The sequence below is a fragment of the Accipiter gentilis genome, chromosome 10, assembly GCF_929443795.1.
Source record: "Accipiter gentilis chromosome 10, bAccGen1.1, whole genome shotgun sequence".
In the NCBI taxonomy this organism is placed as follows: Eukaryota; Metazoa; Chordata; class Aves; order Accipitriformes; family Accipitridae; genus Astur; species Astur gentilis.
In genome coordinates, this window is record NC_064889.1 from 9,602,650 (window position 1) to 9,616,761 (window position 14,112).

Below are 14,112 nucleotides of genomic sequence, written 5' to 3' on the forward strand. Positions count from 1 at the left end.
TTCATATTCTGTATAGCTTCTAGTAAATCTTTGAAACAAGTCTTTGGAGAAGAGAGAATCAAACAGACATGTTGGTATAGCAAATCGAAACATGGGTGCCATTAGCTTCTAATTAAAACTTTTGTCTCCTTCACTGTTACTGAATATAAAGTATAGAAGCAAATTTGATAGCACAAGAAAGCTTAGGCCTCCCATGAGTGTTCCTGTATTTTTTTGGTAGTAAAGAAATAATCTTACAGTTTGCTCTTTGCTTAGCAAAGCTCTGGCAGAACTTTGATAGAGCTGTTTTTTTAAACCAGACTACCACAAATGAACTTTGCATAGAGTGGTTGGGGAATTCTATATATGCAGTCTTGTTCAGGTATACCTGCAAGTATTCATTGATGTGGTCTCAAGCAAGAGAGATGCATCTTTTTAAACCTTGTGGTTTTGTTTAACATTGCATGGCTTATGTTAAATCTTTCTTGACCAGGCCCAATCAGTAATGTTAGGTAATCACCCCAAGATTCATTTATTACCCAGCCAGCATAAGTATATAGTTACAACACTGCTGTTCAGCAAGTAAAAAAAATAAAAAGGGTGGGGGAAGCAAATCTAATCCACTACACAGCTTTACCAAATTGGATAGTTACAGAAATCAACAGAGGACCTCACTAACAGACCATAAGAAGAGCTTGTAAAGTAGTATTTGACTAACAGCTGGAAGCTTTCACTGGTCCAGATTGTCTTTTAAAGAATGATTTAAGTTACAAATTTTAAAGCAAGAGCCAGTAAGAACATGCTGATGTTGCACATGGATCTTTGCCAGCCTCCGTTATAGTCTGCTTGCTGTGTGGAAGAACTGCTAAGTACCTGCAGTGCTCCAAAGGAATTAAGTAGCAGAAAGCAAGTTAAACTAAATTGTTTCTGAGTAAGTAGCCTTTCAGGAAAGATGGGAGGAGACAGAAACCTGGTATAACAGCATTTGCTATAATTAATCCTTTATGAATATTCACAACTGACAAATATTTAGGTTTAAACAAAAGAAATACACTGTGTCAGGACACATTTATCTAGTAAGTAACTCATCTTGATGCATTTAATACATCTCTGTTGTTCACTTGTAAGAAGTTCAATTTACTGAGGTTTTTTGCGGGTGTTTGCAAGAGAAAGTACAAGTTCAGAGTGCATTTAAAAAGTACATATCCATCTGGCTGCAGTCTATGCTTAACTAGGTGTGACAACACATACAAAATAACTATTTGCTATAACATGAATGTGTAGTGGCTAATAGATCAAATGGGAAATATGAAAGTTTATAACCTTAGAAGACAAAGCTACAGAGAGGTACAAAAATAAAACTGGAGTTGTGACTTGATACCATACCTACAGTAAACAGGTCTAGATGTGCATTCCAACTGTTAAAGGTATAAATAATATTTCCTGACTTTTTTGCTTAATTAAATGAAAATGTGATTGTACATATATAGATTTCACTTTTAATTAAAATTTCGAAATAAACTAGGATGACGAGGAAGAAAAATCTCAGTTGAAAACAAATTGCCAAAAAACTTTAAATAATTTATAAATTCAGATCAACAGAAGTCTATCCTTTTCCAGAGTAAGATTTTTTTCTTTAGTCTTTCATCCAACCTTTATTATTAGGAAAGAACTTAAATAGCTAAATGAAATGTTTATTTAAGTTTGCTTACTTAAATTTATATACATACAATGAATTTCAGAAGACTGTTAACCAAAATAAATCTCATTAGGGTAAAGATCTTAAACTGTAGAGAGGCTGATAACTGGAGACACTTTTTAAAAGATAACAGAATTTAACAGTTTTTCTTTTGTGGTACACAGACAATAAAAAGGGGTATTAAGATAAATAATTTTCAGAGACGTTCAGTTCTGTAAGTGTCCAAAATGATTTTAACAATTTACAAGGAAAAGGTTGTTTTTCCTTATAGTCTTAAAAACACATTAATACAATATAAACAATTAAGGCTTTTAAAATGCAAAACATTCAGTAGTTGAACTTGTAGACGCCATTACAATGTTGGATAATGGTGTAACATCATGATGAAAAGGACTTGTCACATACATTGGTACAAATAATACTGCATGACTAGATGTAATCATGTCATGCACTTCTAAAATACGATTTTAAAAAATTTAACTTCTCCCAGCTCTTGGTAAATCTACAATAGCTTGCATTAGCTTTTATTTTTGCATTTCCTTTTAAAATTAGATTTAGAGATCAAGGTAAACATTAGGTGACTAACAGGCTCACAACTAAACTGCTGATTTAACACAGCAGTTCCATGATTCTGGTGGGTCTAAGCATGGCATCTTGAAGACATTACTAACCTAGAAGTCTTTTGGAACTTTCCTAAACTACATAGATTATTTTTTTCTTTTTAATAATTTCATTGTAAAAAGACTCAGACAAGGCAGTTAATGTGGTAACAAGTATTTGACTTAACACTGGAGAACTAGGGGCAACTTCTGTAGGATTCATTTTTTTGTTTCATCTGTAGTTTCATTAATAAGCTTATATGTATAAGGTGATTATCCAAAGTTGTACAAATAATAGTTATGCATCTATTGAACAGATAAAAGGATAATCAAAAATTTGTAAAACTTGGATAAGAATTTCTTTCACCAGAAGGTGTAATATGAAAGATAAAAAATCAAAATGCTGTCATTTAACATTAAATGTCTGTCAGGTTATTGTGGAAGAACTGATGACAGTATTTTTTTTACTCTCTTATAAAGAAAATAGCTGTAAGGTATTAACATTCTGTGACTTCTTATGTAAGAACTAGTACTGAGCAAGTAGCAACAGATTTAGAATTTATTTCTGTGGGACAGGACAAGATACTTAATACTTTCTATAGTTTTAAGTACCACTATCAAATTTTTTGAGGCTTAACCTGTAAACAGTGATTATACACTGAAAAAATACAGGGGGAAACACCATTCGCAAGTGACAGAATTTGTCCAATACAATCTGATAGCAATCTGGGGGGAAGTATTAACTCTTTTATTTCTGCAAGTACAAACTCTATCAAAACCAGAGTCCTGCTTATTTAATGAATGTCTGTACTGTAATTGTCTGACCAGTCACACTCTTCAACATAATGTAACAGCACTAGTAATTTCAAGAGTTATCAAAATGTAGGTGAAGAAACACTTGGTACAACAGATTTGTCTCTTGAAATCAGTTGTACCTACCTATGGTCAATGGGTCACCTGTGGGTTCTTGAAAGTCATTTTACCTTGCCAGCATAAAAAATAAAGCATGTGAGAAATCCAGAAATGCAAGCTTACTGCTGTAAACTGAGTATGTGAAATGCAGACATGTAATTATTTGCAACCATTCATGATAAAAAATGCAAATGCTGAATTATAAGTAGTTTAAAAATTCACAAGCAGGTTCATTGGTTCACTGTATCTATCTGCAGTGGTCTTGAAGATAACCAGCTACTATACTTTTCCAAGCAAAAGAAGGATTTTATTTCCACAGCAGTAATTTTTTCCTATAGTAAACAGAACTCAATTGTACAGTCTACCAGGGCTGCAACTGGCTAAAAACCCCCACATTACTTAATCACCTCACATAGAACCTGTTTTCAAACTTTCAATCTGAAGTACTTCACTAAAACTCAACTGAAAACAAAACCAGTAATTAATATAAAACAGCTCCTTTATGGCTCTGGTTAATCTGCAATAACAAAAGCCCTAAAATTAAGAGGCCCGTTGATGCCCCGACACCAAAGTACTGAAGAGAAAATAAAGTTCCACTGAAAGCAGGCATAAAATGCTGAACAGGTAACATGCTGAAAAGCTAACAAATCTGTAGACACAGTTAAATTCAAAACTGACCTTGTTTTTTCTCTACAAATACACAGGATAATCTAACACTAGCTTTCCTCTTTTTTAAAAAAAAGGGGGGAGGGGGATAGAAAGAGCATAGATTAAACTTTCTTATTTGGGCTGAGATTTTTCAAAAGAATAGTATTAGTCACCAGCGTCTTCTACACCTTGTGGAAGTTCTGGCTAAAGGTGGAAGTACGGGCTTTTATTTCAGTTGTTTCTCCCAGTGCTCTGCTTGCAGAGCTGATACACGTTGGTAATTAACTATGAAAAATTTTAATGAAACTATCGAACTGGCTTGCATAAGGCTACACTGAAATGTCACGTTCCTCCTCATGGCTGTATCTGGTAGTATGAAGTTAGACTGGATACACATTTAATAAAGAAAGATTTAGGACAAGCGTTAAGTATGGCAATTCTGCTCTGGAAGTTTAAAAGGATCCTAAAATGCATTTGACCACCACTAATTACTGCGACTATAAGATAGCCCTGAACTGTTAGCTATTGCAGTTCACAAGAGACCACTAAAAACCCAAAATGTTGCATTATTTTGTTTAGAAATAATTCTTTTCCTAATATTTATTAAATCCTTCCAGTGAAATTTCTACAGCATAGGCTTGCTACTGATGAAGCAGTTTGTTAGTTCTACAAGGTGACTGCAGCATATATATAGCTAAATGAAACATTCTCTTACAGAATCAAATGGTAAGGGGGGAGTGTTATATTATGTTCCATAGAGACGTATTGCAAGACAAGAAAAACATTGTGTCAAATCAGTACATTTCTACAGAAATTTTTATGCATTCTTTAATTTCCCAAGACTGAAAAAGACAGTATTACAAAGAACATTTCAAGGTAGTTTCAAAGTCTATTAAGAAAGCAGTCATCTAATTTGTTGTATTTCTTTCAAAGAAAGTAAATGCATTTATAGCACAGACAGAAATAATCATGCTACCTTTATTATAGCTGGCACATATAATGAATTATAATATGGACTTAATGACAACATGTACTTGGAATTCATACATTACATAGAGAAGTCCATATCATCATGTCCTCAGTATTAAAATTGTTAGCATTAGCTAGATAAAGATTGCATGGTTATGTCTAGTTAAACTATATTATGTTTTTGTGAGCTGCATGAATTTACAGTAAAGGAATTGGGATGCCAAGTCAGACTCCCTTTCAGCAGTAGCTGGCTAACACAGCTCATCTCGTAAAACTTCTGCCTATTCTGTATTCATTGAGATGCAATGTATAACAGCAGTAATGTTTTCTTGCATCTGATTTTATAGTTTCCATTAAATTTTATAATTTACCATCGCCAAAACATTTTTTGGCGATGGTAAAAAGAGTTTTCCTTTAACTGTTCTACAGCTCTTTTATTTAAAAGCATCAGAGTTGCTAAGTGTAAATACTGATTTTGTCAGTGTTATTTCTGTGTCTCAAGGCGGAAGTGTCAGTATCTGAATGCTCAGCAGTGTTTACTAGATTATAAGTATAAACATTAACTCATCAGCTTCACAGTCTGGACCACATAAACAAGCCTTAAATAAAAATACTCAATGCAAATATTAATGACTAGACAGGGCCAGTTCATATGAAGGGGAAAAAAAATTGTCAATTTTCATATTATTACTTTGGAGTTCCCCCAAACAAGACATGACAAAACCCAAGGATCTACCCATTACTCAGCTGATTTAAGTTTATTAACACACTGGTGTTTCTTCTAATAGCAATTTTGACCCTTTCCTTGGTATGTGCCAGTGAACTCAAAAGTCAACAGAAGGTTTCAGGCATAATACCCCTTATCCCAGCTTTTTCTGAAACACATTTAGAAAAAAATCTAAAAAGGCTAAACTATGTCAGGTGAAATTTTCAAGACCACTTAGCATAATCTTAACTTTGAAAAGCTACAGCTGAAGTCTTAGCTCAAAAAGCCTGTGCAAGTTTTACTAACAGCTTCAACAAGAAAAGAGAACATGAACTTCAAGTTGAGACAGGCCAAGTATCACATTACTTCAGCTCTGTGATGGAGAATCTAAGTTTGTCTGAGCTAAAGTCTCATGAGACAGTGGTAGATCACTTCCCATATTTATGAATTTCACAATCAGTATCACTTAAGCCAGATGGGACGTAAACTGAAATTGGGTCAGTACTAAAGGACAGTTCTCAAGAGATTATAATTAAAGTAATGTAAAACTTACATGAGTTTGTGTTCCTGTCCACCCCCAAGATCTATATATATTTGGCTTAGTGTTTGACTATATCAAACAATCATATTTCACTCACTTTTGGCCCCAGCAGGACTGTTAGCCACACCACCACCACCTGCTTCCTTAAATGTGTGACTCAAACTAGTGATGAAAGCACTTGCAGTGCCTTATTTCATGTTTCATCAACAGATTACATTTAGAGAAACAGATGCCTTTACTTTCATCATATTGTTACAATAAGTTATTTTATAAGCATACTGTTTATACTAAGCTAGCAAGCTGTTCGGTTGAGCACTGAAACTTATCTGAATTGTCCCCTATGGATTTTCCAAACCTAACAACATTTTGTTGAAATTTTTTCTATACTGTCAAGTAGCGGTAAACATGGGATCTTCTAAAGATAATTAACTAGATAGATAGTTAAAAGTTCTTAACCTCAAAAACCAAGGAATTGCTCATTTCAGCACATGAAGCTTTTCCATGAGCACAAGTAATCCTACAAACCAGAAAAGGAACTGTAAAGGCAGTAAAGAACTTCCAGGTGTCAGCAATTTCTCTAGAGCTAACTCTCCAGGTAAAGAGAGCTCATAGTGATAGAGCTGGCATAATGACCAAAACTGAACAGTAGACAACTGACAGTTAATAAAACCAGAGATACTAGAGGGTCAGAACAGCTAGTCTCGACCTAGAAGCATTACGAGAGTGACGAACAGTGCATACAGGGACAGACACTGCCCACCCACTATGAAATAAGCATGCTGGTCATTGCCTAGATGAGAAGATTTGGCCACTGCATGCTGTGCTACAGCTATTTATGTCTAAAATAACAGCAAAATTAAAGAAAAAATCCCTAAACAACCTCAAGAGGTCGACTTTTATGTTCCAGCCTGTCCTTCCTCCTCAGCATTTCCCTATGGCACTTCTTCCCCAGCAGAGGAGATGACAGTTGAGCTTAAATACATTGCTTTTCTACTCGACAACTCTAACAAGCTGTGAACAAGAAGGACCTATGTGGAAACACTATGGAAATTAACATCCGGTAGACTTCTGTATGAATGATTTTGTATGAGAAAGTGTCATTCATCTCACCAAATATTCCCACTCAAAAGCAACACTGCTAGCAGTCTGTTGCTAGTTATGCTTAAAAAAAAAAGTAACTGCACTGAATCACAAGATAAAATGTGTATGTCTTAAGTTCTTGCATGTGACATCTGCTATCATTGGACTATCTGAACATTTTTCAGTGTCACATTTTTCTTGTTACCAAGGTCTTGTTATCATAACACTGGTGGAAAAAACGTAAGCATCATATTGCAACCGAACTAAGGCTTGTTATTTTTGCTTTTCTCTAATATGCTTTCTAATGAGGATACTGCATCAATTAACTTGCATTTCCTGAGTCACCTGCTGTTTAAGGTTACAACCTTAAAAAAAGTCTACTTTTATATAAAATAAATACAGCTCTTAATTCAGTATGTTGTATTTAGATGTGCTTTCTATAAACTTCAGCAATTGACTATGATAAGCATCCTAATGGTAAGAAAGCTCATCGAAGCAATGAGCTAGCTTTGGGTTATAGATGTATGGTAGCAGGAAAGAACAAAGGTTCAAAGTACATCAGCTTCACCCTTTACTCAAGTATTTCCTGCTGAATACACCAAAAGATTCAATTTCAAGAACTCAAATTGCCTTTTATTACATACTGGAAAATTTTTTCAAGAACTTGTATATACAAGTTTGAGGAAACATTTGACAATAACATGAAATACCAAATGAGTGTAGAGATTGACTGGCAATCCAACGCAAGTGTACACAGAAGAGCATATGCTTCACTTTTAACTTGTGTGCCTGTGATCCACAATAAGAGCTCTGTAAAGACAATCTGAACACATACTTTATTATATTAACTAGATGGCTAGATACAAAATATATTTTTTGCATTGTATTTAAGTGAATTTCAGGAATGCTAATTTCATCCTCTGGTGTTACAGTCTTCCATTGGATCTGCTTTGTTGGGTCGCAGATTCCATTTGAGTGTCACAAGTGGTATATTTGAGCATTTACAAAGTGCCTCTTAGAAAAACATTTATCACTATGGCAGTGCTCATTTTTTTGCTAATTTTAAGAATACTTGTATTTAGCTTTTTTAATTTCACAACTACTATGCAACAACAAAAATTCTATGATTCTGTTTTCTGTGCTAGCTTTTATCTAGTGGAAAACAAGTTCTACTCTACTTTTCTGGACACTTTCATATATATTATGTAGGTATTTGGAGCATGTGCATGCTAAATTGTATAAACAGATTTAAAGTCTAAATCTGTACCCTTATACCAGAACATGAGCTTCAAAAAAGAGGCAAATGAAGTAAATAGTCAGAAGTAGACATCGTCTTTTTGATACTCCATGAATATCTTGTAGTATTGTTTTCCAAGCTCACTATTAGAGATAAAAGCAATTCTGTTCCTTTTTTTTTTTGATCATCAGATACTGTCATAGATATCAGCTGTGATAGTTGCTTTTGCAATGTTAGTCACAGCAGGTCATCAATTAAGTTTCCAGATATATTTCATTTTGGATATTAACAAGCTCATCTGCTTATAACTTTTGCTACTAACAAGCTCAACTCATGCAGAACAATGCCCTAGATTTCAGGAATTCTTTACCTTTTTTCCAAAGCTTCAAGACCTGTAAAGAAAAAAGGATATTAACAGAAAACTGTTTGAATAGCATGCCTGCCATCTCAAAAAAACCTGAAACCTTTTACTCCTTTAGTGAAAGAGAAACTGAATTATCTGGGAGTTTAAACCTCATAATGAGCATTGACATTTAACTCTTCTTCCTTTGTGACTAAATGACCATATTACCATAACTACAATATATTAGGTTTCAGGCACATCTGTCTGAAACTGGAAATGTTACATGAATTCTTCTAATACAAGTATCTTAGGCAAAAAGATATACTCTGTAGCCACAATGCCTGCTCCAGCTAGATTTGTTCAAAAAGGAATTTAAAGTGGCAATACTGTCACTGAAAATAATAAGATAACAAACACTTAGCTTGACATATTTATTTTTCAAGGTCAATAAATAAAGGTAAATACACAAATTTGGAAAAATCTTAGTAACAGAATGTTTTTAAACAACATTCTGGCTTAAAAGTCTTTGTTATTGACACTACTGGAATATTTTCTGATCTGCTTAAAGTAGATAAGTCATTATGTTGGTGATCCTCCATCACATTAATTTGTTTGAAGAAGTTAGGCTGCTGCAAAGGAAAAAAAGACATCAACCTTTGCTCTGACATAGAAAATTATCTGAACTGCATACATTAAGTATTAGTTACTTTTCTGGGCATGACTTTTCTAGAGAATAGAGAAATTTTAAAATTTACAGTTCGCGTAGTAGAGACCACCTACCATTCATTACATCATTATTATAAAAGGGAAATTGTAACAAAAGTGGAAAAAAGCAAAAGAGAAAAAGGCATGGAAGAAAAAAGTGATACAAACTGGCCCTTTAGTTAATAAGACATTCTTCCTTTATCTGTGTAATTTTCACTCTAGGTTCATAACAGATTTATGTGATGACTGGTTCCCATCACTGCAGCAATTCTGCTTGAAATAATTTTAAAGCAGCTTTTTACCAGTGGACTTTTGTTTAGACACCCTTTCTTTTGCAGACATTCTCCAAACACCTGAACCCAAGGAATGTCATATTCCACCTGACTGCCTTAGCTTTCCCAGATTATTGTATACTAATGCATTTACCCAGGCTTAGAGCATGATTACATAACTTGTCCAGGAGAAGCAGCCTTTTTCAAAAGTATCTACAAATTGCTAAATAGAAATTTTTAGCAAAAAGGTTCAGCAAGAAAGTAATTGTTATTGACTTAATGGGAGTGGAGGAAGATCTGTGGTTCCCTCAAAATTCAGTAAGTATTCTGTTTCTGTATTCTATAAATACTACAAGACGCAACATGTTTATTTGGTTCCCATAAATTAGAAAAATCTGTTTTCCAAAAATTCTAAATTAGTGATTTAAAAAAACATTACACCTAACCACCCTTCTAAACAATCTCAGAGAGCAGTCTCGCTTCTCTCTCACCCTTCAGAAGTGTGCTTTTTAAGGATACATGATTTACAAAACAAACAAAAAAGTGTGGTTTTAACTACAGTACACTTGCTTAAATACACAAGTGGACATGTTAACGTCATGTTAAAGTTCAAGGTACTTCTGGAAAAAAGGCAGATAGTTAGTTATTTTAACTCTGCATTCTTACATAGAATAATGATTATTATAGACCTTAGTTTCCTCTCATCATTCACCTATCATATGGAGAGGCCAATAAATAAGAACTTATCTGGTCCAGTTTACCTACAAGAGAAAAAATACTAAAAGAAAAAGAAGTTACCTATAAAATTACTTGTTTAACCCTGATAACATCTGAGTTGCCATACCCAGTTTGTAATTGCAAGAAAAGCAAACAATATTCGTCTTGCTTATTAATAAATGCCCCATTTTCTATGACAATTTTCTGTATGATGCCTATCAAGTCACATATTCTTGGGGCAAGAAAGCTGGCTAGGAGGTGCAATGATAGCAGTAACACAGTATAAATCTGGGTTCAAAAAACCGAACATACCAGATCCAGAAGCAAAGAAATCTGGACACATTGAGGAGGCAGTGCCCAGCTGTTATTTGGGCTCTTGTGTCGTGAAGACTATACCCAGCCTAAGATATAGTTTCATACCATATAAGTAACACAGAACTCTGTTGTGCTAGTGTACAGACTTCAGGAAAAAGTCTTACACAAAATGAATTACCTCTGTTGTTGTAGAGTAGAAGATAAAATAGCTTACTAACTGATGTAATGAGTAATGGATGTCACTATGACACAAAACTTGCCATGATTTGTGTGTTCAGCTACAAGGTGCAGTATTTCTTATGAATAACTCAAAGCACAGCCGTATCCAACTGTGATTTGGAATTCCATCTTGAGCAGCACGCACTATGACTTTGAAGAAAGTCTGTGTGATTGTAACAAAGTCACCCATCCTCTCTTGAAACATGAACAAAATCCATGGGGTAATCAGGCACAGGCGGCATGTAACGGGTTTGTCTTCCTTTTTACTCCTTGTTTTTGCTTCTGAGGACATGCACTTGGGCTCCAGACTAAATCCATTTTCTATTACAAGAGAACACAGCTATTCTTCTCTTTTTCTCTCTCTTTCTCTCGAGGCTCTTTACGTTTGCGTTCATTACTTGCAGATTGTCTTCCGCTTGCTGGAGAAGCAGCAGCTTGCACCTGCTGTGCAGAAAAAATAAAATCTTGAATGAAACAAACATTATTGTAGATGCGGTCTGAAGTATTATTCTGTGTTCAAGTTCACAAACAAAAGTTTAGCTATTATGCAAACTGCAGAATTCAGGGAGGGTCTTTTTGTATAAATATTCCAGAACTGCCACAGAACTACTTATTTCTAAAAAAATGAAGTCAGCTGAAAATATGTTTCAAGTCCTGTGTGTCCCTTCTATTGTGTCCACATATTCAGATCAGTTGTTTCAGTAATAAAATTTGGCTTCAAGCATTTTCTGGCACTTCTGTATTATTGTACTGGAATTTTTTCCTAGTTTCTTCTACAGGAACATATTTCACATTTCAGAAGTTGCAGAGTGAAAGTGTTGGTTTTGACAGCTAGATATGGCAAAGCAGCAGCTTTTTGTGACTAGAAACTAGTTAAGAACTTGACAAGGGGGTCGGTATACAAAGGCAACTTAAATTTTGTTATTTCATCATTTATTCCAGTTGTTATCCACTGACAGTTGCAAATCAGTATGCTGTTAAGTCCTGTTAAGCAGGTTCTTCAGTTCTTTCTACCTTTGTGCAGCCAGCAGTAGTGAATCTTTATCATGGAAGTAGCTACTGATGATTCTATTAAAGCAACAAGCAGTGGAAATAACACAACTTTTACTTGTCAGAATTCTTATTTCATGCCTAACAAGCACATCAGTCAATGGTTCTGAATTGCTTCAGGCCAAAGATTCAGCCTTCATACAGATTATTTTTTACATATTTGTAAATAAAAGCAGTTTTAAGTCTTTAGCAGTTAAAACTCCCAGAATCCAGAACACCAACTTAAATATTGCCTCTTGCACACTGGATTCAGTTATATGGCAATTTTTTATATACATGTGCATGAGTCACATTTTCCAAACATTTTGAATGCAACTCCTTATGGGGATGGGACAAAAAGGTGTACTGGGAGAAACTGTTAATTTCCTAATTTTAAAGAGGACTGTCACATATCATAGACAAAGACCTAAAAATGTAAAGAAACAAACTTCTGTAAGACAAAGACAAAACTTCAACTACTATCAAAAAACTCTTGAATGCTATTTTGCAAGTAATATAAAATATTAGCTAATACAATCTTTGTAACCTTACGAATTAACTCATCCCATCGCTCCAATTTAAATAGTATGAATGAAACCCTAATTTAGAAGGTTAGGTCTGCTTTGAAAGTATTTAAGTGGCAGCAACTGCCGTATCTGCATGCATATTCCAACAATTATAGCATATGTCTTAAGATTCCTATATTCATCTTGTCACTTACTGTATAGAATGTAAATAGCAGTCTTACCAGTCTGAAACATTTACAAATGTAGATGTGTCTATGTAACTATTAAGTTGATACTCTTTAAAACTCATGATCATATTCTGTAATAATGCTTTCTTACCTGGACCTGAGCAGCTGCTTGCTCTTGTTCCTGATAGTACTGAGAAGCTCTCCTGTCCTCTTCTTCCTGGAGCTTCTTTGCTAGCTCTAGATCACTGATTCCTTCTGGGATCTGTTCCCAGTTAATCTCTTGATTTTGCTGCTCTTGTTGTAGAGACAATGCCATCAGATAATCCTAAACGGTAAATTTGTTTATTAATGCTCTTTCGCATAGAAAATAGTCAAGTCATATCAAATGAATTTTTCAGCACGTACAGCTACACAGTACCATCACTTTTCTCCCAGCCTAACCTTCAAATACATTTACCTCATGGAAAACAGGAATTTGTTTCAGAACCTGTTTATAACCTGAACTGCAGAAAGGCTAAACCAGCTACTTCACATTTCTCCTTTCACAGTGCCTATGTCAAAGCATAACAAAACACAAAAGCTAATTTTAAAAAATCTGCTTTCGGGTTAAATTTCATTACCTGGATAGCAGCAAAAGACAGACAGTGTCAGCTCATACCAGTTCTAGGTAGCAGTAAAGATTTTGAAGCTGTCTTTCTGTAATTTGCTATTTCTAATTAACACTCTGATTATGCTTGATAGAGTATCTGTCGCCACTCTCCTGAATAGGGTTGAGAGTACATCAATAAGGAACACTAACTCCTAAACAGATGAGAAAATAACCAAAAAGTAGGTTTTGGATATATCCAGACAGCAACTCAAGATATTACTACCCCTGTTATCTCTGCCAGATTCTTTATTCTGCAAGAGAGATTATACAGTGCTTGAATTTATTAAAAAGCATCTGCTTATTCATTTTTTTCCCAGTATTTAATAAACATTAATGGCGATTATTATAAACTTATTTTGCTTGTTCAGAATGTAAGATTTCCAAGGAGCTTGGTCTTGCTATGTGCTTTTGCATGAACTGGTACAAGTAAGTCCTGTCTCAGACACAGCTTCTAGAAACTATTATATATAGTTAAGAATAACAAATACATACATTCTGCTATAGTTTTTGTCCTACATTCAGCAAAGTTGGCATCAGAAGGCAAAGATCAGTTATGAGAATATTCATGAGCTGAAATGAATTTGTTACAGGCACAAAGTTTCACAGTGCTGGTTTTGTTTCCATATACAAGGAAGATGTGACATTTCACCTGAAAAAGCTTTTTGCAGAAGTGGATGCTGAGAGATTAAAATGAGATTTTCCAAACTATTCACAGCTGGTCTTATTCTTCCTCCCTTGAAGTCATGCCAATACTTGAAAGTAGGACTTTTGAGAACCCCAACCTAAGTATCTAAAGAAT

At 34.6% G+C, this 14,112-nt stretch overlaps 1 protein-coding gene across 4 annotated transcripts in view; it reads right to left on the reverse strand.

Annotated features, from left to right (window-relative positions):
• Positions 1-98: 98 nt before the first annotated feature.
• The window catches only part of MINDY2 (MINDY lysine 48 deubiquitinase 2), a 41,634-nt gene continuing 27,620 nt past the window's right edge, over positions 99-14,112 (reverse strand). Inside the window, exons 8-10 of one of the 4 annotated variants that reach the window (XR_007507479.1) lie at positions 12,816-12,989; positions 10,901-11,385; positions 99-8,762 (exon numbers count right to left, since the gene is read on the reverse strand). Coding sequence is in view for 2 of the 4 variants with exons in the window: in XM_049812229.1 (XP_049668186.1) it covers positions 11,266-11,385; positions 12,816-12,989 (294 nt within the window). In the remaining 2 variants the exon portion in view is untranslated. Of the gene's footprint in view, positions 8,763-9,130; positions 11,386-11,410; positions 12,010-12,815; positions 12,990-14,112 lie in introns of those variants that run through there. The other 3 variants (XR_007507478.1, XM_049812229.1, XM_049812230.1) reach the window with 3 other exon arrangements.